Genomic DNA, 27,630 nt, shown 5'->3' on the forward strand with positions numbered 1-27,630 from the left:
TACCGAACAAAATTTCGATATAATAAATATTGTCTGCAATATGCGAACTTCTTTGTTAAATTAAAAAGATAAATGCTTTAAATCACAAATAAATATGGAATCAGCGCAGGCCCCCCCGCCGGCTGAGAAGAGGAGTGAAGAGAAGGTTTCTACGATGGATACTTCTCAGATAAACAACCATCCGGAGGGAGAAACAACAAACGACAGTGGAGACGTGGAGCAGCAGCATCTGGAATGCGATAAAATAGAGCAGACTGCTGAAAGAAAGCCAACAAAGGCGAAAGCGGATGACGAGAAACCAGTTGCGGGAGACGAACTTCTCGTTGAGCATTTGAAGGCAGCGGTGCTGCAACAAATGCCTGTGCCTGTGCAGGATGAAGACCAATCGGGTGTCAGCATGCGCTTCAGAGACCTACAAGTCCAGGACCAGGAACAGAATCTCAAAAAGCTGCCACAGAACGAGATCCTATCCCATGTGCACTGTCTGGCCCAGTTGGAGGAGCAGCGTCGCAGCTATGAGCAGCAGATGGAGCAGCTGCGAACTTCCAATACCCAGAAGGACAACATGATGACGCTGCTGCAGCGCGAGAATGCCATCTTGGACAAGGAGAAGCAGGCCTTTCGCAAGGAAATGGATATGGCCAACAAGGAGAAGGAGACCACAGTCATTAAGTTTGCCATGAAGGAGAAACTACTCATCGATGCCAAAAAGGAGAAGGAGGCGGTGGATAAGCAGCTGGCGGATACCAAGAAAGAGGTGAAGAATGTTTCTACCCGATTCATGGCCATCCACGAGGAAAAGTCCAGAATGACGTACATCATAGATGAAAAGGTAGAAGTATTAGCTATTGCCATTAAGAGGCTCCTCTCATCCGTTTCTCCTTTTAGTGCAACGAAGTTAGGAAATATCAGCGCGAATGCGAAAAGTACAAAACGGAGATGAGCCACCTGGAGTCCAAGCTAAAGTATCACATGAACAAGCTGTCCATCGAAACGGAGGCCAAGGCGGTACGTAGCGATCTACCCGAGAGTGACTCCATTTGCTAATCCTTTTCCCGATTGCAGGCCCTGGAGCGCAAGCTGGAAGAGGAGCGAAATGCACCGAATAAGCTGGAGGAGAAGGCCAATGGTTGGTTGAATCTCGAATAATTCTAAAAAATATCTTCAACGCTTGATTATCCCATTTCCAGAGAAACTAAGGATGGAATTTGAAGCCAATACAATACTCTTGAAGCACGAGATCACAAGCAAGACTGAGGGCCTCGAAAAAGTCACCAAAGAGCAGCAAAAGCAAAGTGAAGCCAACAAAGAGCTGCAGCAGCAGCTACAAGTGCTCGCCTTGGAGGTACAAAGTCTATGCAAAGTATGTCATAGATTTCGTATAGCTATTTTTCTCTTTTTTAGCATACTCAACTCACGGAAGAGTTTAATCGACTACGAGAGCAGCACCATGGAGTCGAGGCGGCCTACAGCGATGAGCTGCTCAATTCGGCCAAGCTACGGGGACAACTCGAGGAACTACAACTGCTGCGCACCCAAAAAACCATGTAAGGAATCGACTGTAGTCGATGGAGTATTTCCACTAGACTCAAGAATCTCTTTATAGAAATGAAGAAAAGCTGTCCGAACAGCAGGCGAGAGTGCAGCAACTGGAAGCAGAGGCTCAAGAAAACGAAGCAGATCTGAAACAATTGAAAATCAAGAAACAGGAACTGCTCACGATCAACAAGGAGATGAGCGAGCTGATCGTCTGCCTGCAAAACGACATTTGTCTGGCGGAATCAAAGGTGAGCCACAGAAATAGAGAAAATTGACTGCAGGCTGCAAAAAATGTACCTGCCCCGAGTGAGGCTCGAACTCACGACCTTAAGATTATGAGACTTACGCGCTGCCAACTGCGCCATCGAGGCCTTGTATTCGTCCGCGACAAAAGCAGGCTAAACCTTTCGAGAACGAGGATCCACTAATTGTGCTTCTATCTCTTCTATCGGCAGGCTCAGGGTCTCGAAGCGGAGAACAAACTGATGAAGCAGGAGAAACTTGGCTACGACTGCAGATATGGGGAACTGGAGCAGCAGCTGAGCTCCGAGGCTGCGGAAAAGAACGAGGAGCGGCTGCTGCTGGCCAAACATCTCTCCGAGAAGACCAAGCTATACGAGTTGACGAAGCAGAAGCTGGACAATGTCCAGGGCGACTACGAGGCCACCCAGCACAAGCATGCCACCGTCGTCAAAGAGCTCCAGAGGGAGCTGCAAAAGTACAAAAAGGGCATTGCCGAACCCAAGGGTGGCATTAGCTACTGCAGCAACTGCCAACAGGCCCTGAACGGGGGCTATCCCCAGGAGCAGCAGCAGCAGCGCACCCACAGTCGCACCAGCAGCCATGGCAGCGTGCATAACGGCAGCCGGCGGGCCAGCGAATCCTCAGAGTCGGAAACTGTGGCCAGCAGTGCGACCGCTGTGCCGCCGCCTGTGTCGCAACAAGTGGACCTGCAGTCGGTACCGTCCAAGAAGGTTCTCGTGGAGCGTATTCTCCGGCTGCAGCAGGCCACGGCTAGGCAAACGGAACGGATCGAGTTCCTGGAGAACCACACGGCCGCCCTGGTGTCCGAGGTGCAGAAAAAGTCCAAAGTCGTCCAGCACTACATGCTCAGGGACCAGACGGCGGGCGCCCTTACCAGCTCGAAGAGCGACCAGAACAAGAGCGAGCTCGTGAAGTACGGCAACGGCATAATGGCGGCCATCTACGGGGGCTCCAAGGGCGGCGAGAGCAAGGGCATGTCCCTGGAGCTGTCGCTGGAGATCAACAAGAAGCTACAGACCGTGCTAGAGGACACGCTGCTGAAGAACATTACGCTCAAGGAGAACCTCGACATGCTGGGCCTCGAGGTGGACAATCTGACGCGCAAGCTGCGTGCCCTAGAGGCCTCCAAATGATCCAATTCCAAGTCCCAGCCCATCCATTCCAGAGTCTAATCCATGTAAATACAGATTATTTGTAAAAAAATTCTTCGTTGTGCTTAAGGTAAAATGTATAGTAAATGTATTTAATATTTTAACAGTGTAAAGGCGGTCGCTACGGTTCCTCCTCACAGCAGGCCCTCGTAGAGCTTGGAGCTGACGGACTTTGGCTGGCCCAGATCCATGCTAACCTTCAGGGTGGGCTCCTCCCCCGCCTCGGCCATGCGCGCCAGCTTGTTGGGGGTCTTCTTGAAGTGCACTTTCATGAAGGGATTGGCCTCGCCCGTCTCCTCTTTGACGTACTCGCGCAGCAGCGGCGGCAGGTCGATCTTTGTGGGCAGCACGACTGGCGCCACTTTCTTCTGGTTGCTAAGGAACTTTGCCTCCTCCGCCTGCGGCACCAGCTCGTAGTCCGCCTTGTAGCTGGTGCTGTAGATCTCTACGGGCTTCGGCTGCGTGACGCCGCGCCAGGTCTTCTCCACGGTCACGCGCACCTTACGGATCTGGTCGGTTTGCTCGTCCACCGCCTGCACTTTGAGGATCCTCATGTAGCAGGGCTCCGGGTAGCGCTGGAACATGTTACGTATGACCATGCGGCCGACTCCCCAGTTGGGGAGGTTCGACACTAGTTCCCACAGCGTGTTTCCCTTAAAGTCTGTGGTGCGGCCAATGTATTTGATTACTTTCTGAGCCATTTTGAGTTATAATTTTACGTTATTTAAGAAATTAATGAAAAAAATTCCAAGTGATGGCCATTCACAGACAAGCGCGGACACGAACAGCTGAGCCGGTTGAAACGGGCGCCATCTACCGACTTTAAAGCGAACATCTTGACTGCAATCGATAGACATCCATGTGTTCGTTCTAGCGCTCTATTACAAACCTTTTTCAAGTTTCAAAAAAATGATAAGAGTACACAAGGATCTGGCAGTTTGTTAATTGATAACATGGACAGCCACGTAAGTCTGACTATAACATTTAATTAAATATATAAAATGAAGGGATACATTACACTTGAAACATTCACTGGGCGTACACATTGCGCGTGTGCTCGTCACCTGACGCCGTGTGGCCCACGCCGCTGGTGTCAATGTGCTCATCGTACGATTCCTCTGCCAATTCATGCCCCTCGTGCCCCTCAAGGGGGTGCCCCGACTGATTCGTGCTCTCGTGCAGACCAATGGTCGCATGTTGCGCCGCCTTGGAGGCATTCACCTGAGCTGCAGCCGCCGAAGAGGCTGCTTTCAGGGCCGACTCTTTGGTGGCCGCGTAATCCACACGCGCCTGCTGCAGCTGCTCCTCCACTTGTTCGAGGCGGTTCTTGGCTTGGCCCACCATTGTGGACTGGGAGGCCAGTTGGTTGGACACCTCGCTAGCAGTTTGCTCCGCCTGCTCGGCCACGGATTTGGCATTGTTTACAGCCGCCGTCAGGACGGAGATGTGATGATGAGCCGCCTGCGCCGTCTGCTGGGCCAGTCTTGAGGAGATCTTCGCCGCCTTCAGCTGCTCCAGCTCGCGGGAGAGCGCCCGCTGTGCCTCGGCCGCCTGCTGCTCCAATTCCTGCAGCACCACCTCCTTCCCCGCAAGCGCAGCCTGGGCCGTGGCCGATGCCTGGGATGCCGCTTGCGCGAGGGTGTTCTGTGCAATGTATGCCGCCTGCTTGGCCGCCGCATGCTGGTTGGACACGGCGCTGTGCGCCTGATCCGCTGATCCCTGGGCTATGGAACGCAGTCCGCTGCCAATGCTGTAGCCATGATTCCCCTTATTGCTACTGCTGCTGCTGCTCCCCGACGACTGGCTGTAGTAGCTCTTGGGACTATTGTGCTGGGTAGTACTATGCTGGGAACTGATGTGCTGGGGACTACTGTGATCTGGCTCTGGAGGTTCCACTGCCGGATGCAGGGATTCATAGTATCCATTCTGATGGTGCTGCTGCGGCAACGGCGGCGGCTGCTGGGGTCGATAGTGGTAGCCATTCCTCTTGTGCAGGCGACCCAAGGCTTCGGCGAAGAGCATCACTGGAGAGGGAGAACAATTATCCACTGGATACTCTTCTCTCCATCCCTATTGGCTTACCTATCACCATCTGGCAGAGCTGGAACCGTAATCCTTTGACGTACATCTCCCTAACGCTGCTGGAACTGCATTGAGCTGCCTCCCATTCGGCGATCTTCCATTTATAACGCGATTGGGGTCCAGCGATGCAGAAACATTCAAGTTGCGGAAAGTCGGTTGCGGTTTTTAAATTTAACTGATGATCGCCATGGATCGTACGATCGTACTTTCGGCTATTTGAATGCTCCACACACACACGCACACACACTCTTTTTGGCTGCACCTTCTGCCCCTTTTGAGGAAGTGCGGCGACCACATTTGTTGGTCCAAGATTCGGCGGCGTCTTTTAATGCTTCGCTGACACGCTTGCTTCTCCCACTGCACTGGCCGCCGTACATTGTCTAGAGGCGGGCGGACACTGTAAAGTTGTTTTCTTAATGCTTCAAAATTTAATTTGCATTTTATGGGATGCACTGGTTTGTAATTGAACTTAAAGTCGCTCTTATGACGGGGCTCTAATGGGCTTATGTGCTCATTGGTGCAGCGATTTGGGGGGATTACGCTTCGAACTATGTGGATTAAGTGGAAGATGGCGAAATTTTAGCTATTTATGAAAATAGGGAAGTCTGGGCAAATTCAAATTAACTTTTTGTAAACAAATTTAATTGGAAAACTTATGGGGGGAATCCAGAAATTAATCTGAAACTGAAATAAGTCATACTTTATTATTCATTGGAATACTTATGGCATGATCTCTACAAATTTGTCTGCCGAAACTCATGAGATCTATGGTATTCTATCAAAGAATATAGTACCCCTCAATCTTCAGTTCCCATTCCATATATATGAATATATATAATATATCGAAAATCCCAATCTTGCATCCTATGAATCCTCTTCATTCGAGTATTTCCCCATTAAAAACTCGCAACAGATGATTATTTTTTCATAAATTATTTTATTTAAATACATAATTATTAATTTATTACAAGTATAAAAATAAATTAATCAAATCACTACAAACAATAGCTATTTTACAAGACAAAATCGGAACTGGAATGTACAGCGATCCAGAGATACAAAGCACATAAAATATCAACAAGAGAAAGACCTCACCTCTCCTCCGAAGAGGAGAGTGGGTCTTCAAAAGAGCAACAATTACGGGGACTGTAGGCGGACGATTGGTCCGATAGGTGATGCCTACACTCGTATAAAAAAAATAACAAAAGAAACAACGAGCTCATAATAAATAAGAGTGTCGCGTCCAAAAATAAATACGATGACGAATGCCACAAAAGATGGTAGTCTTGGATGGAGCGAAGTGTTGCATAAGTGGCTGATGGACGGATGGCTAATCAAAAATGGAAAACGAACTCATCGGAGGCATCATCGTCAGCATGGTCTTCAGCAGCATCGATGCTGGTGGCATCTGCGGCCGCATGGTAGGCCGTTATCGATGGAGCCTCCTCGGGAGCAGCCTCTAATCATTGATAGCTCTGGGTGATCTGCTGGATCCAGGGGAGGTACGAAGAGACCTTCACGTAGACACCGGGAACGTTCACCTGGCCGCAGCCAATGCCCCAGGAGACCACACCGACCACATTCCATACTCCGTTGCGCTCGCAGACCAAAGGACCGCCGCCATCGCCCTTGCAGGCATCCTTGCCCTCCTCGCCGCCGGCGCACACGAATCCGGGATTCAGTTTGTAGCTGTAGCCGAGACGGGTGTTCCTCAGCTGGGCCTCGCACTGGTGGTGCGAGAGGATGGGCACATCGACCTCCTTGAGGATGTTCTGGTACTTTCCGTGCTCCCCGAAGGCGTCCTTGCCCCAGCCAGTGGTCCAGCAGCGGGCGCCGGTGAAGTCGGAGTACTTGTCGGGCAGGCAGGCGGGGCTGATGTGCGGATTCTTGGTGAAGTCCACGGGCTGGTCGAGCTTCAGGATGGCCAGATCGTTGTCCAGGGTACCGGCATAGTACTCGGGATGAATGTGCACGGACACGACATCGCGCTCAATGTAGGGGAAGAACTCCACGTCATGGTTGACATCCCATTCGCCCAGGCGGACACGAAGATCAAAGCCATTTTGACTGAAGGATGGATAAAGAATTTTCGGGGTTAATCCTCTGATCGCAAGGAGCTTTAGAATGATCGAAACTTACGATTTAATGCAATGGGCAGCGGAGATGATGTGCTGGGCATCGATGAGGGTGCCGCCGCAGGCGTAGATCGACTCCTTGGGATCCTTCTTCAGAATGGCCACATGCCATGGGTACTCGCCGAACTCGCTGTCGCCATCGACGTAGACGGGGTTCTTGATGCGGCCGGTGATGCCAGCGGCATTCCTAACACCACAGCGACCCAACTGCTGCTGGGGCGGGGCCTGGGGACGCACTGGACGACGGCAGCAGACCTCATTCGCGCGGCAGGTCTTCTCCACGGGACGGTTGCCATAGTAAGCGCGCTGCAAGTGGAAAAAATGAGGGAGTCCCATTAGCATTACATTTGGATAGATTTCGGAATGGTTTACTGAGACTTTCTGCAAAATCAACACATGGTTACCTCCTCCTCCCGAGCTGCTTCACTCTCCCACACACTACGACGCTTCCGCGACTGCTCAACGCTCCTCCTCCTGCGATCTCTGGGAAAGGAGACATAATCACTGCCCGCTGCCGCTCCTGGGGCAGGCGTGGGTATATTGTACAAGGGGCCCAGGTTCAGCTGCTTGCCACGACGGGTGGCTGTTGGATTCCACGTGGGTGCCGCGCTCACGTTCACACTACGCTCCACGTGCTGCGAGTACTCCCCGTAGCCTCCAAAGCCACTCGAGCCAAAGTCGGGGCTCGAGCCGGGATACACTGAATTGTAGGAGCTCTCGTAGGAGGACGGAGACGGAGGAGACTCGTGATGATGATGCTGCTGGTAGCTGGGCGCTGAGGGGCCGCTGTGGTACTCGAAGATCGGAGTACTCGGCACCATTTCGACACTGAAGTGGGGCCCCCCCGATCCACTGTATCCACCAAAGTGATGATGATCGTAATCGTAATGGTCGTGGTGATCGTAATCATGGTGATCGTAATCGTGGTGCTCGTAGCCGCTGAAGTGATCGTGATGATGGTAGTGTGTGCTGTGCACTTCGTTGGGCTTTCTCTTGAAGAAGTCGCCCACTTTCTGGATGAGATTCGCATTGGGAGTGACATGGAGATTGACCAGGGGCTTTACCACCTTCTCCCCGTAGTCCGTTTTGGCCACCTGCACAGAGACGAGTGGATTGACATTCACCAGACCCAGATTGAGGCCATTTGGGCCCAAGGAACCGAAGTTGGGGTTCTGTGCGGGATACTGATCGCCCAGGACATTCACCGGATAGCCGCCATATGCTCCACTGGGATAGGGAAGCCCGAAGGACACTCCGTAGGTGGGCAGAACCTTTCGTTGGATCAGCTCGATGGCCTGCAGGGCGGGCAGGGCCAAGGGAGATTGTCCGAGCGGCGCCTGGCGCTGAGAGGGAGACACGAACGGATCAGTACGCGGACTCCAGCATGCAGGATACAGGATACAGGATACAGGCGTGCGACCTTGGTACCCCTTGTTGTATTTGCTGTTGTTGTTGTTGTTGTGGCTGTGCGTGCGTTGGTTAGGCTGGTTTTAGTGGCGTTTTTTTGGGCGACGACGAACGAGGTTTAGTGGTTCTTTGGATTGAGCATTGGAGGAGCGTTGATCGGTTGGTTGATGGGTGCAGTTGGTAGATTGATTGATTGATTGGATGCGTGGTTGTGTGTGGTAGAGGAGGATTGCTATTGCTAGAACTCGATCGATTAGTCATTAACTATGTGTGATTTTGCATTAGTCGGGCCACTAACTAAACATTCTTAAAAGGGTTTCTGTTTCTGTTTCTATTTCTTTTTCAATTTATATTTCTTCGTAACACTTACCCCTTGAGCATCGAGCGACAGATCGCTGTTGTCGTCCTGGTCCTTCTGGTCCTCGATGGCCTGACGGCGAGTGCGTTTCTTCTCATCCTTGTCCTGCTTCTCATCCTTCTTGGCCTCTGCTGTGGTGGTGGCATTGCTAGCGGGCGCATCCTCGCTGAGGGCCTCGATGTCCTTGCCCAGATTGCGGGGATCGATGGGGAGAATCAGATCCTCCTTGCGGCCAATGCGATCGGCAGCGGGGCACTGGTTGAACGGGACGCACTGGCAGTCAACGATCTGCTGGCGAGAGGTGTCATAGCCACCCTGTCCCTGTCCCTGGTACTGTCCCTGTCCTTGTCCCTGGTAACCTCCAGAGATGCCATTGTAATTGTTCGAGGCTCCTGTCTGAAGCTCCTTCTTGTAGTAGTCGGGGTTCTGGCTGTGATAGCTGGAGCTGGGCGACGATCCAAAGCCGCTCTGGCCGAAGCCTCCCGAGCTGCTGCCAAAGCTTCCCAATCCAGAATTCGGTTTGTAGATGTCACCGGAGAGACCTGGCTTCTGGGAGAGACCGCTGAACCCACCCTGAGCGCCCTGGGAGAGGAGTCCGCCCTGAGAGGCGCCATTGAAGCCCGCATTGAAGGCATTCGACTGGGAGTAGGAGCCGGAGGAGGAGGCCTGGGGCGTGTACGTGGCCGAGGACTGGGCCAAGGCACTGAAGTCCGTGTTGATTGTCTGGCCAGAGCTAATTGGGATCGGGACACTGGGAACCTTAACCCCCTCGGTGCCCTCGACGTGGTGGTAGTGATGGTGCACGTGCTGCTGGAGACCCGCATCGATGGGTGCCCCAACCACGACCTTGGTGCTGGAAGAAGTGGCCGCCGAAGAGGAGGAGGACTGCTGCGAGGAGTAGAAGCCGTTCAGGGAGGAGGGTGAGCCCTGGATGCCACCCTCGGGATTCTCAAAGTTGTATGGCGGCACACCGTTCGAGTTCGAGGAGGGGCCATTGTAGACGGGACCGGGACCATTGGGTCCACCTGGATAGATGGGTCCTGGCGGCTTGCTGTCGTAGATCAGGGCTCCGGGTGGTGGTTTCGTGTAGGTGATTCCGTCCAACGAACCATCGATGGCCGATGGGGGAGGATGCTCCAGATATTGCCCTCCGAACTGGCCGCCTGGTCCGCTTGGCCGGTAGGGTCCGGACATGGGTTTGTAGGGTCCCTCGTAGCCAACTTTGCGCGGGGGTCCGAAGGAGTTGAGGGAGCTAGGAGGAGGACCCATTGGGGGGCGGCCACCGAAGTATCCCGGAGGAGGCATTGGCTTGGCAGGACCGTAGGGACCGCCGCTGTAGCCAGACGGTGGAGGGGGACCCTGGGCGTAGATGGTCGAGTAGAAGGGACGCTTCTCCTCCACCTCGCAGCTCATCAATCCCAGTCCGCAGAGCTTGTCGCGGATGAGGTTACGCGCCTGCATGTCGTTTCCCTGCTGCAGGGCCTGGTCGATGTTGCCATCGGCATAGACGGCATCGTACTCCCCGAGATTGCGTCCCTCCCGTCGGGAGTTGAGCAGCTGCTCGATGATCGTGTCAATCTCCGAGGTGCTGTTGCTCTGGATGGACGTGGACTCGTGCACGAGGTATCGTCCCTGCACCTCCGATTCCTCAGCCGCAGGCTTTGTGTCAACGGAGCGTCTGCTCGGCGTGGCATCCTCCATGGGCGCCCACTCGTTGCCCCAATCGGCGGCCAGTGTGGCGGTGGCCAGCAGCAGAACTGCCATCAGGCTCTCTCGCATTCTCATTGTGTGACGACGAGTGTTTCTGTAAGGAAAGGAAAATGATTTATTAGTCGAGGATTGCATAATGCCTTAAGTCTTGACACCATTACCCCCAAGTCATTGTCCCAGTTTACATTTCTCTCTTCCCTCTCTTCCCATCTTTCACGACTGCTGAAGCAATCCCCAAACGAAACCGAAACCGAAAATCGAAAACGCAAAACCGGTTCGTGTCTTGAAATCTTCGGTGCATGAGTCAGTGTCAGAGCCAGAGCCAAAGCCAGAGAGTAGTCGTATAAGACATGGACTTTTACTTTCGTTGGAGGTCGCAGACCGTCGTTACTTTTTTTCAAAATGCCTCGCCACACTCTTTGCCTCTCTTTCTGTGTAATTTATGAGGTAATTTTCTTTACGGGAGGGACTAACTCTGACTCCGATTCCGCTCCGTGGCGGACAATCGCTCAAGCCTTGACAGCCGCTTTCCGGTTCGTGTATTTCTGTATATTTCACTTTTCTTTTCTTTTGCGACTTTTGCACTGCACTCTTATGTCATTTTGGGTCGACGATGCGGACGATGCGGAGTGTGGAGTCTTGAGCGATCTTTCATTATGTAAATGGATCTTTCAGGCGTGCCCCGCGATCGCATCTGCTCTGCTCAGATGTGATGTGCTCTTTGGGGGGCGGAAGTCGTGTGCAGTGTTGCATTGCAATTGGGTTTTTCTGGGATGCTAAATGTTGCTGCTGCAATTCAGGGTGTGTTTTTTCCTGTGTCTCTGTCTGTCTATCTGTCTGTTTGTTGGAGGTTTTTCTTTTGTCGGTTTTTCCTTTTCGCAGTGAAAGTTTCGCTTTTCCGATTGACTTTAATGACTGCTGACTATGGGCATGGGGCATGGGGGATTTTCTGGGGATCTGTATACCGTATATAGCGCATTGTATATGGTAGAGCCATTGATGGATCTTTATTTTGTTCGGTCTTTGGGTTCACTTTGGGGGTTCACTGGGCCAATTTTTCACTTGATCACTCACCTTTTATCAGTTTGCAATAAAAAAAAATATGAAAAAAATTGGAATTCGTGCTTCCTTTCTCTCGGTAATCCTTTATATAATTGATATTGTCTCTGTTATCCTTTCACTTCACTTTCTGCACTTCTGCACCTCTGCTTTGTGCTGCTCGTTCGTCGGCAAGTTGTTCACTGATTTCGCTTTCGTCGACGGCGCACATTTTATACAAAAACGCCGCGCGCAGGCGCAACGGCGTCTATCTCTTTCTCTCTTTCGCTCTTGCTCTCGCGGTTTGCGAATCGGGGGCCCAAAACATAAGAGAGACAAAAGCTGCGACTGCGACAATGTTTGGCAACCTATGCCCCCCTCCCTCTCTGAGTCTTTCCCTCTCTCTACAGTCGTTTTTTGGGGGGGGGGTAATCATATTTTGGTTGGGTTTTTTCTTCGATTCTTCGATTCTGCTGAAGACTGGAGGTCACTTCCATCCAAAGAAGAGAAGTATGATAGTCGTATCGGGTAATCCCTAGGAAATGACTAGAGTTCAAAGTCAGAGTCTCTAAGATAAGGTTTGTCGGAACTACATATCTTCAGAGAAAATTCGCTTAAAATACTATTTCAGAATGATCCTTACTCCATTAGCTCTAAGCGAAACAATCCTTGGAGAAGATTGGGTTTTAGAGATAGTTCCTCTGAAATATTAAAAAGTAAAAAGTATTTCCGGACTTAAAGAAAACATCTAAATAATAGATATTAAATTCAAGTGGGAGCTTCATAAAAAGATTTCCCTACGAAAGTTCTCTAAGGCAGAAAAATTGCATTAAAAATATCTTCTCTTATGAAGCGATTCCTCAGGAATGTATAGGGGTAAGGTCCCTTATACAGACTCTAAGTGGAACTGTTATTAGCAGCCTTCCCTCCGAAATAAAAAGGGTTCAGAGGTCTCTAAGAGAATGTCTTAACTAAAGACGAAACCAAAGAAAATCTCCCATAAAACTGTCATCCTCCGATGAAGCAATTCCCCTTGGGGATGAATATTTTAAAATTATGTGTAAATTTCACATAAAGTCCAAATTAGTTCGCTCTGGTTTTTATTTTTATTTTTTTATGATGATTTTCATGTGGGATTTTGACCAAAAACACTTCCCGGAAAGGCTATGAACAACAGTTTGAGAAACACTAGAGAGACAGACAGACAGAAAGAAAGAGAGAGAAAAACCAAGCGAAAGATTATGCAATTCTGCAATTATGAATTGGGTCAGAGAGGCCCGTGAGGGGGAGCGACTGAAACACCGAATGAATGAAAGGGGTTAAAGGGGTCTCTGGTTTGGGCATTGCCTCAAACCGGATCTTTTGGCATACATTCGTCTCTCACACGTCTCGTATCATCCCGTCTCTCTGCTCTGCCCTGCTTGGCCGAACGGACGCATGTACTGACGAACGGGCGGGATAGTCATCGGGGGTTCAGGCTTGTTTTAAAACCATGGTCAATGCAAACGTCATCAGAGTCGGTCATTCATTTTATTTGATTTCAATTTTCATGTCTCCCTCGCTGCTTTTGCCTTTGTGAATCAAAAGTGCTTTGCGGAATTACCCGAAGTTCACAAAAATTAGAGACATTCCCCTAGCGATGATCACGTTCGCGTGCCGAACCGAACCCCATAATGACGATGATCTTCATTGGATCCAAGCCATGTTGTGTGTGGTCAGTGCTGTGGTTGGAGTGGAGTGCCAGTGCCAGTGCCTGTGCCGGTGGCTCTCCTCTCATTGTGATTCAGTGGCTCCACTCTGCTGTGTGTTTGTGTGCGATTGACCTTGGCTCAGGCGCCAACAACCGACTCGACAAACATTTATCTACAGACACTTAAGTGTCGTTTTATGTTAAACATTCCAAGAAAGTTGATAATGGGGCTCAGATCGATCGAACGAACGAACGAACGAAAATTATGCTAATCGCTTTGATTTACTCTCGAAACTCTTTTGAATAGCTCGTCGAGATCGTGGAGTTTTTATCAATCAGCTGCTTAGGTGTTAGCTACTGGTGGCGTAGTCTTTGACCATCGGGTTTTTTATGAGTCACTCGGACAGCAGCAATTTGTGCCTCTGGGTCTCTGGTGTTTGTTTGAAGGAGGTGCGTCGAACCTGATTCGAATTCGCATTCGCATTGGATCTAAAAAACTTTTGATGCTCTTCATACGGGTATTTCGGATCGGAAGAGGACTATGTTTGCGATGGTAGAGTGTTTGGGGATAGTCTTCTTTTGATTCGGCTATCGGCAAGGCCCTATCTGCGCTGCCTCTCACGAACCCATGTGTAACAGTGGTTTTGCCACTGCAAGAAATGTGAATGTGTGCGTGCCGATCGCTAAATTAATCTAGAAGATAATTGGCCTATAATTTGTATGCTGATAAGTTAAAATCTAGTCTAAAGTTGTCGAACATTTAACAAGTATTCAGTGTTCTCTCCATTCTCTTTGTTAAGCTTCCATGTAAAATCGTGTGCACTTAACTCACATTAGTCATTGTCTTTGCTTTGCCATTGGCTTTGTTGCTTAATATTTGGTATTCAGTAGTGCATCATTCTTTAAAATATATAAGTGTTCCCTTTTTTTTATTGAGGTCTTCCCCGAATCGAACCTAGACCGTTGTCCATGAAAAATAACACTATAGCGCCTGATAAATTGTAATTTAAGATAATTTTATATATTTTGAATATTAATTATTATAGTTATTTTTAGGTTTTTCCTGGTTCATCGTATGCCTATTTGCACCGTTCATTCATTTATAAGGTAATTACTTTTAAGGTATTTATGTCTTCGGTTTGCTACAGCTCCGAAACTATTGTATGTATTTGTATTTTTCCTGTTAAAAATAATTTGACAGTTAGCTGGAAACTTGGAAGCTATTGGTAAATCCCAGTACGAGTGGTCTGGCAATAGTTTGAACTTGAACTTAGGCCTCGTCCAGGCCGGCTATAGCTATGACAGCTAATGCCACACAGAGGCATAGAGTGCCACACTGAGGAGAGTAGAGTGTGTAATCCGCGCTGATGATGGGTTTACAGGTTCAGGGGCAGGGGCAGGGGCAGAGGCAGGCAATGGGAGTGAGTGTTGTTTTCCTGTATTTGCATCTATTTTTTGCACATTTCTTGGCTATTGCAACATGGTTCGTGTTGCCAACTTGTTAATTGTTTGCCCAAATAGGTTCGAATGGGGCTTGTGTTTGCTCCAAATAGTCATCGCCTATCTACCGCCTTCCTCTGGTAATGTGTCTCCTCCCTTGGCGAAGCAAAACCAGCCGCAGTTCAAGTCCAAAATCGTTGTGTCTCCAAATCCGAAAAGAGCTTTGAATGAAGCCGAAGGTCGAAGTGTGCCAGCTCCCGATTTGTGTCAATTGCTCAACAAATTGAGTATTGAGTATTGAGTCTAGAGTGAGGCCTCCCACCCACACACAGCCCCTCCACACACAAAAAACCATTTGGCAATCGCTTAAGCCAGACTCTGATCTGTGAGTTTTTTAGGTGTAGCTTTTGCAGTTGCAGTGGCAGCTGGTGCTGCAACTGCATCTGTGCCATGGATTTACCCAAACTCCAAAATGGTGGGGAAAATCCCCAGGAAAACCATAAGTAACTCTTTTTTTGGGGGCTGTCTACCACTTCGGCCCGGTCTCTAGCCAATTCTCGATTTGTTTGCCGGCTGCTGCTTTGGCTTTGTTGTTGGCTTGGGCCTTGGGGAAACCCCAGTGAAGTGTGTGGCTATCGACGCTTGGCTGACGCTTGCTTTTCGGCTTACATAACAATGCAGCAGGCAGCAGCAAGCAGCAGCAGTCGTGTGCGGTGCATTGAGCCGGTCTGCCCGCCTGCCTGCCGCCTGCCCCGTCTATTCGGACCTCCCTCCCTGGGGGCTTATGATTCATTTTGGAGCTGATTTGATTGGACTTGTTGCTTCGATTCGCTTTGGCTGGTTTTGTGTGTGTTTAAACGTTGCTTTTTCTTTGCTTTCGGCTTTCTGCTTTGTTTTGTTTTGTTTTGCTCGCTTAGCATACGAGTATATGCATCTGGCATTTTAATGGGGATTGCCTTACGGGTATACTCTTTCGGAAGAGAGTAATGGGAATATAAGCATTGTCTTGTAACGACAGAAAACCATTAAACATCATTACACTGCATAGCACTGCATAGAGCATTCATTTTGCTGGATATTAAAGAACCATAAAGATCAGATCACAATATAGTACAATTTCACAAGAAAAAATCCTTTAAAAAACTAATACTATCCAAACGTTCTAATATTCATACTGAAAACCATTAAACATCTTTACACGTATTCCTTAGCGCCATATAGAGAGGAATTCAAACTAGTCTTTCAGCTTTAAATTTATACGAATGGAGCACTGCATAGAGCATTCATTTTGCTGTATAATAAAGAACAATAAAGATCAGATCACAATATAGTAAAATTTCACTAGGTAAAAAAGTAATACTATCCAAACGTTCTAATATTCATACTGTATGTATATTTTAAGGATACTTCCACTGAATCCAATCTAAATTGGAGCTTCCACTGGAATTAGAGTCCTGTTTAGGAGTACACAATTGGATTCACTGATTCATTTCAGGAAACGTTGATTCAGGCAGGTCTGTCTCTGCGGCGAACGATGGATCGAGAGGGTATCCATGCCTTTGCTTGAAGCGGTAGCTTTTCCTTTCTGGTTTATTGGCTTTTTGTTTTTGCGAAATTACCTGTAATAAATTCGATGCGTATGGCTAAATCGAATCATTTGCTGTAGCACTGTAATTATCATAGTTGGGCAAACCCTCAAGGTCGTTCACCCACACCCACGCCCACACCCACACCCAGACCCACATTGTGTGATCAGCATACAGGCATTTAGGTATATTTTACAAGTAAATATGATTTTCTGTTTGGGAGAGAGTGATTCATCATGTCTCCAGCAGACATCTCTCCCTATTTTACAGTACACTTACCCCTCTCTCTTCCCCCCCCCCCCCTCCCCCCCTCTCTCTCTCTCTCTGACTGTACCTTTTGTTGCATAATGTTTTAAATTATTTCACCCGCATCTAATGGTGGCTTTTGTTGATGTATCTGCCGCTGCTGCTAGTGCCCTTTCACCGCACAGAAACCCCACACTCCACACTCCACTCCGTGGCTCATTTAACACGGCTTATTGTCTTCATTGTCTCTCAGCCAAATAAATTCATGTCTGAGGCATTTGTAAATTAATTTCAAGCCGAGATTCGAGGGGAGGGAGACTTCCGTTTTCCCCCCAAGTTTAAGGGAAAGTTTGCGACTGTTTTTCCCCAATGATAATTCATCTCTGGTTTCGGAATCGCATCAAAAATTTATCATGTTAGGGGGTATGCCTAAAGTTCTTGGAAAAACTTTCTTCGGCTTAAGGTTTTTTTTGCTTCTTTATTTGCTTATCCACTTATGCTAAGTGCTTTGCCTTTTGATATCCCCAATTCACATCCACAGACGAAATGTATCTCGTCGTAGTACATCTCTCGCTTATTAAATTCACTTTGATTCGAGAAGAGTTGCGCATCCTGAAGGACCCCCCCATGGGTGAGGGCAGCTCGAAGAATAGGATGACAGCATAACGATGCATTCAAGTGGCGTTTTTGATAAACAAACAAACCGATTACACAGCGGTCGACCCATCCAACCACCGCACCACCCACTGTGCCAATTGACGGTGCTTCCAATCAGATCCCAAAGCCACAGACCCACAGAGCCTGAGAGCCTCAGAGCCAGGGCCAGGGCCATGGACAAATGCAATGAACCCGAAAGCCCCAGGAAAGGAAAGGATACGAGACTCCCCGGAGAATATAATAGTGGAGTATGGTGGAGGGAGGCAGGGAGGAGCACGCACCCCACGATTTGCAGTGTCCACTTTTGGGGGTGGTCTTTAGCTGTATTGCCTCTACAGCCGCCTAAAAGGCTGCTATGGCCACAGACGACTATTCCAACGATGGGGAAACTGCGCCTCAAAGCGGCCGCTGTTGCATCACTGTTTGGCCTGGTGTGCGCCTGGTGCCTGCCTAGATGCCTCCAGGTGCCTGAGAGTGACAGCTATTGAAGATACCTGTTCCACTGGGGATGGAAAGACAATGCTTTGGGTAGCTAATCGATAGATGGATTGATACTTTGACCTTAATGCCGGGATAGAAACTGCATCCGCCCATTTATGTAATTAGAGAAGGCACAACTATCCTTCGTCCTGGTCCTGGTGCCGGGCCTGGTCGAGAACGTATTCTGCGTCATATCTGTTGGACAGACTTTGCCTGGGATTGCGGTTCATTCACTTGAGCAGAGACTTGCATAATCTGTAGAGCTTCGATCTTCTGTCTCTGTCTTTTCGGTGCGTCTAACCTTTGGCTTCTCCCCTCAAGCACGGTTGAAGGTTCAAGGTTTTCAATTTCATAAATTTCGAGAGAATCTATGGGAAAAGGCGCAGACCCGTACTCGTATGCGTATCTATAGTGTTTATCCCACCTGGCTGCCGTCGAATGGCTTCCAATTGTTGCTTGTTTTTGTCACTCTCGATGGAGAGACAATAACACACAGTGTACTCTGGATACTCGGTTCTGGGTACTGGGTTAAAGGCCTCAATCAATGGTCAGCCTCATTCTCCTAGAACACATTTTGGGCTTTCGGCTACTGACCCGAGGTCATCATTCCTGGGGGAATGTTCTGGCATTCGGCAGGATGGCATGGCCCATGGAATAATGTCGAGACATTTGCGTACGGCACGTCAATCCACACCCATCCTCCGTTCTCCAACAGAAAAATAGAGAAACGAAATATTTATTTCCAAATGTAGGTATTATTTCGTGCGTTTGTGGATGTTGATTCATCTCGAGTGACGTCAGTGGCACTCAATCAGAAGTGCAGCATAGCGCGAAATTTAATTGGCAATCGACTGGCAGTCGTCGTCTCTCCCCCCCCAAAAAAGGATTGGTAGAGACTCCTCCTGTCAGTCCACAGACATTGCATTGTGTGCTTTTGGAATTTGTTATATTTTATTGTGCGTTTCGAGAGCGTAAATCCAATGGGTCTGGGTGCTTCAGTGCTTAGAAAATCATGCTGTATTCAGTGCTCGGAATTTACTTTCTGTAGAGAGAGTTGGTGGTCCCATAGAACGGATAGCTCCAGGTGGGCGGATAGTGCAGAGTTGTCCGGAGAGCGGGTGCCAGGAGCGGCGTGAGCCGCGGCGCAGTGCGATGGACAATGGTGGAGCTCTGATGCGAGACGGCAGTGGGTACATGCTCCAGCAGATTGCCCACTCGGGCCAGCGTGGGCTCCTGGTGCAGCGTCAGCAGTGGATGATAGATGTGGAGTTCAGCCTGCCCCCCAGCCACGAGGGAGAGGAGTACAACTGCCACAAGGAGACACTGAAAGAAGGAACTCAAATGAGAGAGATTCTCTTCCGAGGTTACTCCTCTTACCAATTGCTTCGGCATCTTCGTTGATTCTTCAATGTCTGGGCATCGACTGTTGGCTGAAAATGAAGACGAAGCCACTTTTATAGTCCAGCCGAGAGTGGAGAACGGACCACTGCATTCTAATTGAGATTGAGTGGCCCTTCTAGCCCTTGAGCATGGCTCATGTTCCGCCTCTCCCTAATCCTCCAGAGATCACAGATCACAGATCGCTGATTGCACAGCAGAAGATGTGGTATGTGGCATGTGGCATATTTATTGTTGTCGTGGGCTGGAGCCGTGTTTTCTTTATTGATTTCCTGTCACCGCCCCAGGAATGCAAACAACCCAGAGAACTGCAGTTGCGGATGCAGATTCTTTATTGCAGAGAATAGTTCTACAGAAAATGGCAGAGAAGAGAAGAGACTAAAAGAGAAGACAGGACAAAAGACAGAAAACAGTTCGGAGACAGAGAAGAGACAGACAAGTCTGTTGGTTAGGGAAGAGAAGTATAGCTAGAAGTGGGTTTTGGCGAGTTGTTCATCTTGTTCGTTCTTTGGTTTCCGTGACTGTGGTGCCCTCGAAGGTCTTCAGTGGGCCCTTAGTTCCGGAGCAGGACCAGGCGAGGATCGGCGGAGGACAGGGTCCAGAGGAGCGGCGGCTGCTGGCGAACCAGTTTTGTGGTGCGCACGGCCGGTGCCACGATGGGGGTGACCAGGCGACGGTGGTCGTGGACAATGGTCTGGCTCTGGTGGGACACAGCGGTGGGAACATGCTGCACCACCTCCCCCACCTTGGCTACAGTGGGCTCCTGGATGGTGAGCACAGTCCGTAGCCCGGAACGAGCGGCCACAATCAGAGGCAGGGGCACGGAGACGGGTATTCCAGACAAGAGGCGGGCATCGATGGTGTCCGAGCTGCCGCTGGAGGACTGCGAGAGCTGATCAGAGGAGGAGGAATCCTCTTCCTGGTCCTTCTCCTCGCTTTGAGCAGCAGCAGCAGTAGCGGCAGCGGCAGCAGAGGCAGCACGACTCTCAGAAAGCTCTTCGGAATCCTCGCTGGCCAGAGGCAGGAGCTGCGAGGACTTGCCAGAGCTCAGAGCCAACAAATTGGAGGGCCACTCCAGGCCGGCTGCCTCGGAGGATCCGGCAAGGATGAGCACAATGGCCAGGACGGGAAGGCACTGTGAAGGAGTACCCTATTCTGTATTTGGCCTTGGTGTTTCCTGAATGATCACTCACCACTCTGGACATGATCGCTGGCTTTCTCTGGTACTGGATCTGGTTCTGAGGAACACTTGTGACTAGGTCAATGCCGTCGAATGACTGATGATTGGGAAGATCCCAAGGGCTGTATTTATAGCCCCCAGTCCCCCAGAGGCGTCTCGCTTCAGTGGCCAAAGAAATGCAACGTTCAATGAGGCTAAACAGAAACCAGAACAGCATTTATTCAAACATCTGATAATTTGAAATTTGATTTGATTTGAAATTCGATTCAGTATTCAGTCAGAGGATGTGTTTGGGCAGCTTAATGTCGCACTTCAGCCTGTCCTGCAGCCAGAACTTCTCCAGATATCCGATGGGATCCCGCGGCTGTTCGCGGGCCACAGCCAGCATCCCCTCCATCAGAATGGGCACCACCTGCAGCTCCAAGTAGGTGCGCTTCTCCTCTGGCGAGCGATAGAAGTTGGGTCTGTTGCACTCCGGCTCTGCCTTTGGTGACGCCTTCTTCTTTGGCTTCTCGATTGGTGGACAGTCGATGGCTTTGGCACCTGTAGTCTTTTGCTTGGCCTTTTGCTTGGATTTGTTCTCCATGGATTGGACTTTTGTCAGCTTGCGGGGACTTTTGGGGGAAGTTTTGGATTTTAGTGCTAGTTTGCTCAACATTTTGGGGCGTTGAGAGTGGGGAGGGAAATGATCTGATTGAGTATGAGATTGTTACGAGTATATCAAAGACAACTTTAACCGAAAATATTTCAATTTCTCTTTGAAATTCTGCGTGTGCGGTAAATGTGCGATAAATGCACGATAGACTCTCGATAAATACGGTAACGGGGCTGCCACTCTTTGCCACTTGAATTATCCAGAGGGTTACCCATAAGTCGCAAAGAAATGTGGCATTCCCCTTCCTCATAAATGCACTCCCTAATGGAGATTTCATTTACTAATATACTTATTTATTTTCAAACGGAAATTTCACAGTACGATAAACGACAGCTAGACGATTATACTTGGAGCGCTCATTCCGCTCCTCCAGCCTCGCGCCCTCCTCGAGGTAGGCAGAGCTCCTCTAAGCTGATTAGCATGTACCCCACGCGTAACCCGATCAAGCGGAACATCTGCCGCCACGTGTCGTGTCTCCATCGCTTGGCTGAGTGGCGAGTGGCAGTGGCAAGTGGCAGTGACAGCGGCAGGGAGGAAACCTAAGCCGCTTAACGTCTCCTTCCCCTAAGAGCCCCCTGAAGAGGGTATAGGGAGTTCTTCAGTGCTTCTGATGGCGCAATCTTTCAGTGCCGTTGACGGTTTAAATCAAATTTTGAAAACGTTCTCCTTTGCCTTTTGTCAGGCTTTGGATAGCGTTTAAAAAACTTGGTCAAGTCCGCCGTGAGGCCGCCGAAGAAGGTGTAGCGCATGCGGGTCTCCATCAACCAGACAAAGTGCTCCGTCCGATAGGCCAGCGACAGATACTTGTAGGTATTGACGAACACCAGGGTGTAGACCTGCAGCTGGTTCCGCGTCAGCCCAAGGAGCAGGGGACTTTGATGGATGTCCAGTGCGAATAGACAGGATATGACAAGAGCCAGCTTCGAGTTTCTGTGTGGGAGAACAGGCATGAGGTATAAGATGAGGGATAGAAGAGTACTCCAGCTCCTGTGCACCCACATGCTCAGCTTGATGTACGCCATCTGGTTGTGCTGGCACCGGTTGATGAGGATCGCGGCCACGGGCTTCAGGAGCTCGGCCCCACTGCCCATGATAGTGCCAACGACCAGCATGGCCACTGGGGCATTGCCATAGAGATTCCCGGCCAGGGTCACACCCTTGTCGATGAGCTGCACCTGGCTGATAGTCGACATGGTCGTGGCCAGGATGCGAAAGAACAGGGTCTGCGCCACCGCATGTCCCAGGTCAAAGGGGCAGTAGAAGATGAGGTACCTAGCCGGAAGGGAGAGGGGATTATCAGATGACTCCTGACTTTTCGACTGTACATTCCACTCACCACATGCAAGAGCTTAGGAGCACGTCGGCGCTGTTGCAGAGCGGCTCCAGGGGCAGAGTGCCCAGCAGGAGGTTGCCCAGGATGTCGCCCGCATAGATGAGCATCAAATTGGTAAGCCACAGGGAAAAGGGCTCCCACTCCAGGCAGCTCCTGCGCTTGACCTTGGGCCCGCTCCTCGATTCGATCTCCTCGCGCAGCTGCTCCGCGATTAGGGAGTAGTGGAGGGTGCGGAATAGGATGTGGTTGGGGAACTGCCTGAGGATCAGCTGTGCATTCATCGCGACCAGCTGTCCTGCACACACACACACACACACACACACACTGCTGCTGTTTGCTCCTAAAATCTGCTTAGCTTGCTACTGGCTCTTGGGTCTGCGATCGAATGATCTATGACCTATAAATTTTGCGATCGGTCTTCGATTGATTCTTGCACTTTTTTCATATAAAATCCAAAGAGTTTTGTCTTAAAATCTAATGAGTGTAAAAAACGAATGTAATAAACGAAATGTTGACAGGAGAAGCGCCGCTCTCTACACTGGGGACGACAATAGTCGTAGGTTCTGGTGCTCATCGTAGGTCCTCGCCGAGAGGCTGCGTGGTCCGGGGATTAGGGAGGCGAAGCTTATGTTCCGCACGGGCTTAATCCGTGGCAGCATCTGATGGACAACTGGTCGGGCGGAGTACGTGAGATGGGCAGGGGTTTGGCTTGGACTTGGGCTTGTGCTCTGGATGGACACGAGGTGCTGCTGGGGCTGCTCCTCCTTGTGGTAGCTAACGATGCGCACTGTGGGCTGTTCCACCAGCTGTTGATGCTGTTGATGATGTTGATGCTGCTGCTGCTGCTGCTGGAGGATTAGCGATGGCTTTGCTGGCGAGAGTCGTGTGAAGCTCTGGTGGGAGATGGCGCTGGCTGTCTGTCCATTGCCATGCAGGATTGTGGCTGCCTGGCTCTGGCTGTGGCTCCCACTCAGACAAAGGAGCAGTACCAGATATAAAGCCTGTTGAAGAGTGGAATAGCTGAAGCATGACTTATTGCTGGATGTGTGTGGGTGTTTACTCACGGCTCTGATTGAGATGCGCATGATGGTCCCTTGAGTGGAGAACTAATTACCGTTAAGCGTGTGCCGCTGCCATTTATAGGTGGATATGGATGGACTCCTCATGGACTTGACCACATGGCAAGAGGTCGCCCCCAAAAAGAGATTTATTGGACATTTTATACGCGTCTGAGTATGAGTACGCGTACGAGTATGAGTATGAGTATGAGTAGCTTAATTAATTAATCAAAATGTACTTCAAAGAGACAGCTGCGTGCACTTAGAGCTACCATTACGCGCCGCCGGCTAATCTGTGGCTGTGGTAGCCAGAGACCTCAGGCCTCAGACCTCAGTCGGAGACTGAAGAAACACCACCAATACAGCTATTGCTTGGGCAAACAAGCCGCCGCAAGTGGAGACGGGCCCAGAGGGGTGGAGCGTCGGTGGAGGGGGAGAATGGTGCGATATGTGGAGTGGATCAACCTTCAGCGGGTTGCGCAGGCGCAGGCGCCGTCTCCGTCTCCAGCTCCATCGAATGTTGTAGCTTTTGGCTGCTGTTGTTGCTGTTTTTGCAGTTGTTGCCGTTGTTGCTTGTGGTATTATTATTACTACAATATTTGCGTCGTTCGGTATTTATTTATATATTTGATTTTTCTATGCCTTTTTGTTGTTGGTTTGTTTTTGGTTTTGGCTTTGCTTTATTTCTTTACGTAAAGTTGAGTCCAAGTTGAGACACTCCCACAATTGCAAGATAACCGCGACTGCGCGCGTGTTGCCAACGCTTCGAATCGCAGATCGTGTGCCGCGAGGCAGTGGAGGAGTCGCTGGGGGACACTCTACAGAGTACCCCCCCCAAGTTATAGGGAAGCCTGCCTCTGGCTGCGTCGGGAACTGCTTTACAGTGATTTCATGGCACAGCAATTCACACAGCACTTCAGTTTGACTTTGCCACTCGCTCCGCTTTGTGTTTTTCTTGAATCGAGACTCGATTCGCTCCGATCTACTCGATCTACGATCTCCGGTCTCTCGTCTCTGGTCTCTGGTCTGCCGCCCACCACAGATCTCAACTCTGTGGTTCTGTCTCCGTAATCGCCCCATTAGGCCCAGCATCGATATACACATATTATATAAAATGCGGCATCTGGTGAGTGTGTGGGATGATGATGATGCTCCTCCATTCAGACAGAGAACTTAAACTCCTTTTCCCCCTGCAGTTGCTGTTGTTCGTACTCTACCTGGCTCTGTCGCTGGCCAAACCGGCCACGGAGGCGCCTCGCCTGCTCATCGACTCTGCCCCCTCGGTGGTGTCCTACCAGGGCTCCTCCCAAACGCACACACGCTTCGTCATTGCGCCTATGGGCAGGGCCCTGGGCTACGTGGAGCCCACGAATCTCAATCGGACGTTCCACACGAAGCCCACGACTCGGGAGGAGGGCTCTGGCTATGATCTGCTCAATCTGAGTCCAGTTTATGTGCCGCATAATTGATTAGGTTGCATTATAGATTGTACGCTTAGAAATATCTAGTTGAATTCAAGTAAATATATGCCGGCGATGCCTAAAACAAGGGAACATTGGATTTACTTGTCATTTTTGACACAAGCTGTCACTAGCGGTGACTTTCACTTTCTAGCAGAAATAGTAGTAGTAGGCTGTGTCTGTAGTGGTTGTCATTATTTGTGCTCCACTTTTCATTCTAAATACTAGTCTACTCGAATAATCATCAAATAAAATGGAAAACCGAAATAAAAGAAACGCTTCACGTACCGCTGCCGGGATCAGCGGCAGTATGGTGCCGTTTTCATTGATGACTCTGCGCGAGATGGATGACATAGAGTCCAAGGGGCAGGAAGCCTCCGTGGACGCGTACGAGGCGAACACGCGTGCCTGGCGCAACCAATTCAAGAATCCCTATCTGGCCCCCAATCCCATTGGAATGGAGTTCTCGAGCCAGCGCCGCCTTTCTTGGGGATCATCGGTGGGCAGTACTAGCCAGTACTCGGAGAACGATAATTCCCCGGCAGCCACTCCTCAGCGCGATGTCTCGGCCGAATCTGACTGTCCCGTCTCGGACCACGATACTCCAACACAGGGGTACGTGACACCCATACCCATCCACCGATTCCTAATAATAAGTGCCCTCTTTTTTGAAACAGTCGCTCCCGAACCTCGGACACCTCCTTGTCCCGGAGCTTCCGCATCTAAGCGGAGGCCAGTCGCGAAGCCAACTGTCGCACGGATGCTCTGTAGAGCGTAGTCGGTGCCTTTCCATCTTTCTCTGTGCGGAATTAAATGTGCATTTAATCTTGTTTTGTTTGACACCATTCGTCTCTCTTTTGAGTCTCTACAGAGGGAGGGAGCGAGGGACATTCGCCACATCTGAGGCCTGAACCCAAGTGCCAGCGAAGGTCTGCTGTGGTTTGTGCACCGTGTGAGTGTCGTATCCATGATGCGAGTCCCCATTGTCAGACCTTTTGCAGCCCATGGGTAATCGATTGTCTAGTTGATTTCTACGCGTACTCGTAATTGTCTATGGATTCGCAGATGTTTAGGTTAGCGTCTGTCGGTCGGTCGGTCGGTCGGTCGGTCGGTGGGGGGTTCAAGTTCAATGCTGGACAGATTTCAGCAAACGAGTTTGCCAATTGCTCGTTAGTCTCCCGCTTGAAGGACAATCTGGCAAACAGTTTTGGCCATATAAAGCCGTAGACACGCCACAGCATCAGCAACAGTCACTCGTCGACTTCAAAGCAAACACCAACCCAAAACCCAAACACCAAACCCCAAGCACCAATCAACATGTTCCGCTTCGTAAGTACTTGGCTCCAATGGAGGCAAAGAGGATCCATCCACTAATTCCACTCCAAACTTCAGATTGCCATCTGTGCCCTGGCCACCATTGCCGCCGCTGCTCCAGGATTCGTTGAGCAGCACCATGTCGGCCATGTGGTGGCCGCTGCTCCAGTCGTCACGAAGGTAGGAGCCGTCGTGCACAGCGCCCCGGTGGCCACCTCCCACCAGAGCTTCACCCAGTTCCACAACCAGGCCGTGATTACTCCCGTCGTGAAGCACGTGGCTCCCGTGGTTCCTGTGGTCAAGACCTTTGCCCCCGTGCCCGTCGTGAAGCATGTGTCTCCTGTGGTGCACCATCAGACCTATGTCGCCGCCCCCGCTGTCCACCATGCTGTCCCAGTGATCAAGTCTGTGGCTCCCGTCGTTCATCAGACCTACGTGGCCCCTGCCGTCCACCATGTGGCTGCTGTGCCCGTCGTCAAGGCCGTGCCCCATGCCGTCTCCCACCAGAGCCACGTCCAAATCCACCAGAAGGCCATTATCGCCACCCCCGTGCTGAAGACCATCGCCACCCCAGTGGTGCCTGTGGTCAAGGTCGCCGTGGCCGCCGCCCCCCTCACCCATGTCTACCATCACTAAAGAATTCCGTGAAACTCTTTTTTTGACTCGATTGTTGGCTATTTGAATAAATTTATTGTTAAAATTGCAATTGTGAAGTGAGTGCATTCCATGGGAAGAAATAGAGATAACATTTTTATCATATTTTCCACTTTGCATTCACTTTTCGGTGAATGACAGATGACAGGCTCCAATCGGAATTTGTTGATATGTATTATGTATGTTATCGATAGTTTTTTCCCATCCCTCTTCAATTTAGCAGTGCATTTATTAGCAAAATACTTAATTGAATCGGAATAGGATACACAACCAACTACCGTCAATTTGAATGGCTTTTACTTAAGTACTATTCATCACCATTTATCGTCATGCTTCAATCGGTATCAAAAAAACCAAAGTTGCGAGCAAATCAATTTTAAATAAAAATACTTAAAAATCAAAAATCAATTTTAAATAAAAATAATTAAAAAGATGCCCCTACGGCTAATAAAACTCAAGATTCATCTTGGAATAGATAATTTGCGTGCAAATTTTCGACTAAATATTTTTCAAGCTCGATTGAAAGGCAAAAAAACTAACCATACAGATGTGCCAGTTCGTAAAACGCACGTCGAACACAGACTATTGGGTTCCATGGGGTTCGGGTCTGACGTTCGGCTTCCGTCGCATCATACTGTAAACCATACAGTGGCAAAACTAAGAGCTAATTTTTTTATCGAAGCACGTTGGCAAAAAAATGCAATACCATAGGGTGTAGAACTCGTACATAAAGGTATGATATATGGAAGAAATTGGAATTACGTTGGCGGAATCTCACTTAACCCCGCTTGGGTA

General features: G+C 49.8%; 12 protein-coding genes and 1 non-coding gene across 14 annotated transcripts; 4 read left to right on the forward strand and 9 right to left on the reverse strand.

Moving 5' to 3' along the window:
- The first annotated feature begins 8 nt into the window (after positions 1-8).
- On the forward strand, positions 9-3,006 carry LOC108152892 (coiled-coil domain-containing protein 186). The gene is made up of 7 exons (XM_017282531.2): positions 9-832; positions 889-1,008; positions 1,066-1,129; positions 1,191-1,345; positions 1,405-1,547; positions 1,607-1,787; positions 1,995-3,006. The coding sequence occupies exons 1-7, from the start codon at positions 95-97 to the stop codon at positions 2,934-2,936; spliced, it is 2,343 nt and encodes a 780-aa protein (XP_017138020.1). The 5' UTR covers positions 9-94; the 3' UTR covers positions 2,937-3,006.
- Positions 1,838-1,910, reverse strand: Trnam-cau. The gene has a single exon. It is a non-coding gene; the product is annotated as a tRNA-Met (tRNA).
- A 13-nt stretch (positions 3,007-3,019) lies between the features above and the next one.
- Positions 3,020-3,751, reverse strand: LOC108152893. Its single transcript, XM_017282533.2, has one exon. It carries the CDS (start codon positions 3,653-3,655, stop codon positions 3,089-3,091), a length of 567 nt encoding a protein of 188 aa, XP_017138022.1. The 5' UTR covers positions 3,656-3,751; the 3' UTR covers positions 3,020-3,088.
- Positions 3,752-3,901: 150 nt separating this feature from the next.
- LOC108165380 (uncharacterized protein CG45076) lies at positions 3,902-5,082 on the reverse strand. Its single transcript, XM_017301418.2, has 2 exons — positions 5,037-5,082; positions 3,902-4,978 (listed from the first exon to the last, which is right to left on the reverse strand). Exons 1-2 carry the CDS (start codon positions 5,080-5,082, stop codon positions 3,984-3,986), a joined length of 1,041 nt encoding a protein of 346 aa, XP_017156907.1. The 3' UTR covers positions 3,902-3,983.
- A 946-nt stretch (positions 5,083-6,028) lies between these two features.
- LOC108152891 lies at positions 6,029-11,872 on the reverse strand. 2 transcript variants are annotated; one of them, XM_017282530.2, is made up of 5 exons: positions 11,721-11,872; positions 8,949-10,740; positions 7,576-8,514; positions 7,176-7,477; positions 6,029-7,103 (listed from the first exon to the last, which is right to left on the reverse strand). In XM_017282530.2, exons 2-5 carry the CDS (start codon positions 10,719-10,721, stop codon positions 6,500-6,502), a joined length of 3,618 nt encoding a protein of 1,205 aa, XP_017138019.1. In that variant the 5' UTR covers positions 10,722-10,740; positions 11,721-11,872; the 3' UTR covers positions 6,029-6,499. The 2 variants fall into 2 exon arrangements, with proteins under 2 accessions (XP_017138019.1, XP_017138018.1); XM_017282529.2 differs by lacking the exon at positions 7,576-8,514.
- A 6,840-nt stretch (positions 11,873-18,712) lies between these two features.
- On the reverse strand, positions 18,713-19,265 carry LOC108153717. Its single transcript, XM_017283844.2, has 2 exons — positions 19,161-19,265; positions 18,713-19,106 (listed from the first exon to the last, which is right to left on the reverse strand). The coding sequence occupies exons 1-2, from the start codon at positions 19,173-19,175 to the stop codon at positions 18,819-18,821; spliced, it is 303 nt and encodes a 100-aa protein (XP_017139333.1). The 5' UTR covers positions 19,176-19,265; the 3' UTR covers positions 18,713-18,818.
- A 225-nt stretch (positions 19,266-19,490) lies between these two features.
- LOC108153716 (retinin) lies at positions 19,491-20,485 on the reverse strand. The gene is made up of 2 exons (XM_017283843.2): positions 20,375-20,485; positions 19,491-20,316 (listed from the first exon to the last, which is right to left on the reverse strand). Exons 1-2 carry the CDS (start codon positions 20,384-20,386, stop codon positions 19,735-19,737), a joined length of 594 nt encoding a protein of 197 aa, XP_017139332.1. The 5' UTR covers positions 20,387-20,485; the 3' UTR covers positions 19,491-19,734.
- Positions 20,486-20,638: 153 nt separating this feature from the next.
- On the reverse strand, positions 20,639-20,947 carry LOC108165379. Its single transcript, XM_017301416.1, has one exon. It carries the CDS (start codon positions 20,945-20,947, stop codon positions 20,639-20,641), a length of 309 nt encoding a protein of 102 aa, XP_017156905.1.
- Positions 20,948-21,287: 340 nt separating this feature from the next.
- On the reverse strand, positions 21,288-22,842 carry LOC108153734 (trimeric intracellular cation channel type B). Its single transcript, XM_017283863.2, has 3 exons — positions 22,353-22,842; positions 22,016-22,288; positions 21,288-21,946 (listed from the first exon to the last, which is right to left on the reverse strand). The coding sequence occupies exons 1-3, from the start codon at positions 22,628-22,630 to the stop codon at positions 21,640-21,642; spliced, it is 858 nt and encodes a 285-aa protein (XP_017139352.1). The 5' UTR covers positions 22,631-22,842; the 3' UTR covers positions 21,288-21,639.
- A 17-nt stretch (positions 22,843-22,859) lies between these two features.
- On the reverse strand, positions 22,860-24,020 carry LOC108153735 (E3 ubiquitin-protein ligase TRIM33). Its single transcript, XM_033387471.1, has 2 exons — positions 23,414-24,020; positions 22,860-23,350 (listed from the first exon to the last, which is right to left on the reverse strand). Exons 1-2 carry the CDS (start codon positions 23,432-23,434, stop codon positions 22,883-22,885), a joined length of 489 nt encoding a protein of 162 aa, XP_033243362.1. The 5' UTR covers positions 23,435-24,020; the 3' UTR covers positions 22,860-22,882.
- Positions 24,021-24,446: 426 nt separating this feature from the next.
- On the forward strand, positions 24,447-24,955 carry LOC108150865. Its single transcript, XM_017279168.2, has 2 exons — positions 24,447-24,533; positions 24,604-24,955. Exons 1-2 carry the CDS (start codon positions 24,522-24,524, stop codon positions 24,874-24,876), a joined length of 285 nt encoding a protein of 94 aa, XP_017134657.1. The 5' UTR covers positions 24,447-24,521; the 3' UTR covers positions 24,877-24,955.
- A 91-nt stretch (positions 24,956-25,046) lies between these two features.
- On the forward strand, positions 25,047-25,712 carry LOC108150811. The gene is made up of 2 exons (XM_017279116.2): positions 25,047-25,482; positions 25,545-25,712. Exons 1-2 carry the CDS (start codon positions 25,121-25,123, stop codon positions 25,591-25,593), a joined length of 411 nt encoding a protein of 136 aa, XP_017134605.1. The 5' UTR covers positions 25,047-25,120; the 3' UTR covers positions 25,594-25,712.
- A 159-nt stretch (positions 25,713-25,871) lies between these two features.
- LOC108150886 (cuticle protein) lies at positions 25,872-27,049 on the forward strand. Its single transcript, XM_017279195.2, has 2 exons — positions 25,872-26,196; positions 26,260-27,049. The coding sequence occupies exons 1-2, from the start codon at positions 26,185-26,187 to the stop codon at positions 26,815-26,817; spliced, it is 570 nt and encodes a 189-aa protein (XP_017134684.1). The 5' UTR covers positions 25,872-26,184; the 3' UTR covers positions 26,818-27,049.
- Positions 27,050-27,630: the final 581 nt, after the last annotated feature.

This window comes from Drosophila miranda, chromosome XR, assembly GCF_003369915.1.
Source record: "Drosophila miranda strain MSH22 chromosome XR, D.miranda_PacBio2.1, whole genome shotgun sequence".
Lineage (NCBI taxonomy): Eukaryota > Metazoa > Arthropoda > Insecta > Diptera > Drosophilidae > Drosophila > Drosophila miranda.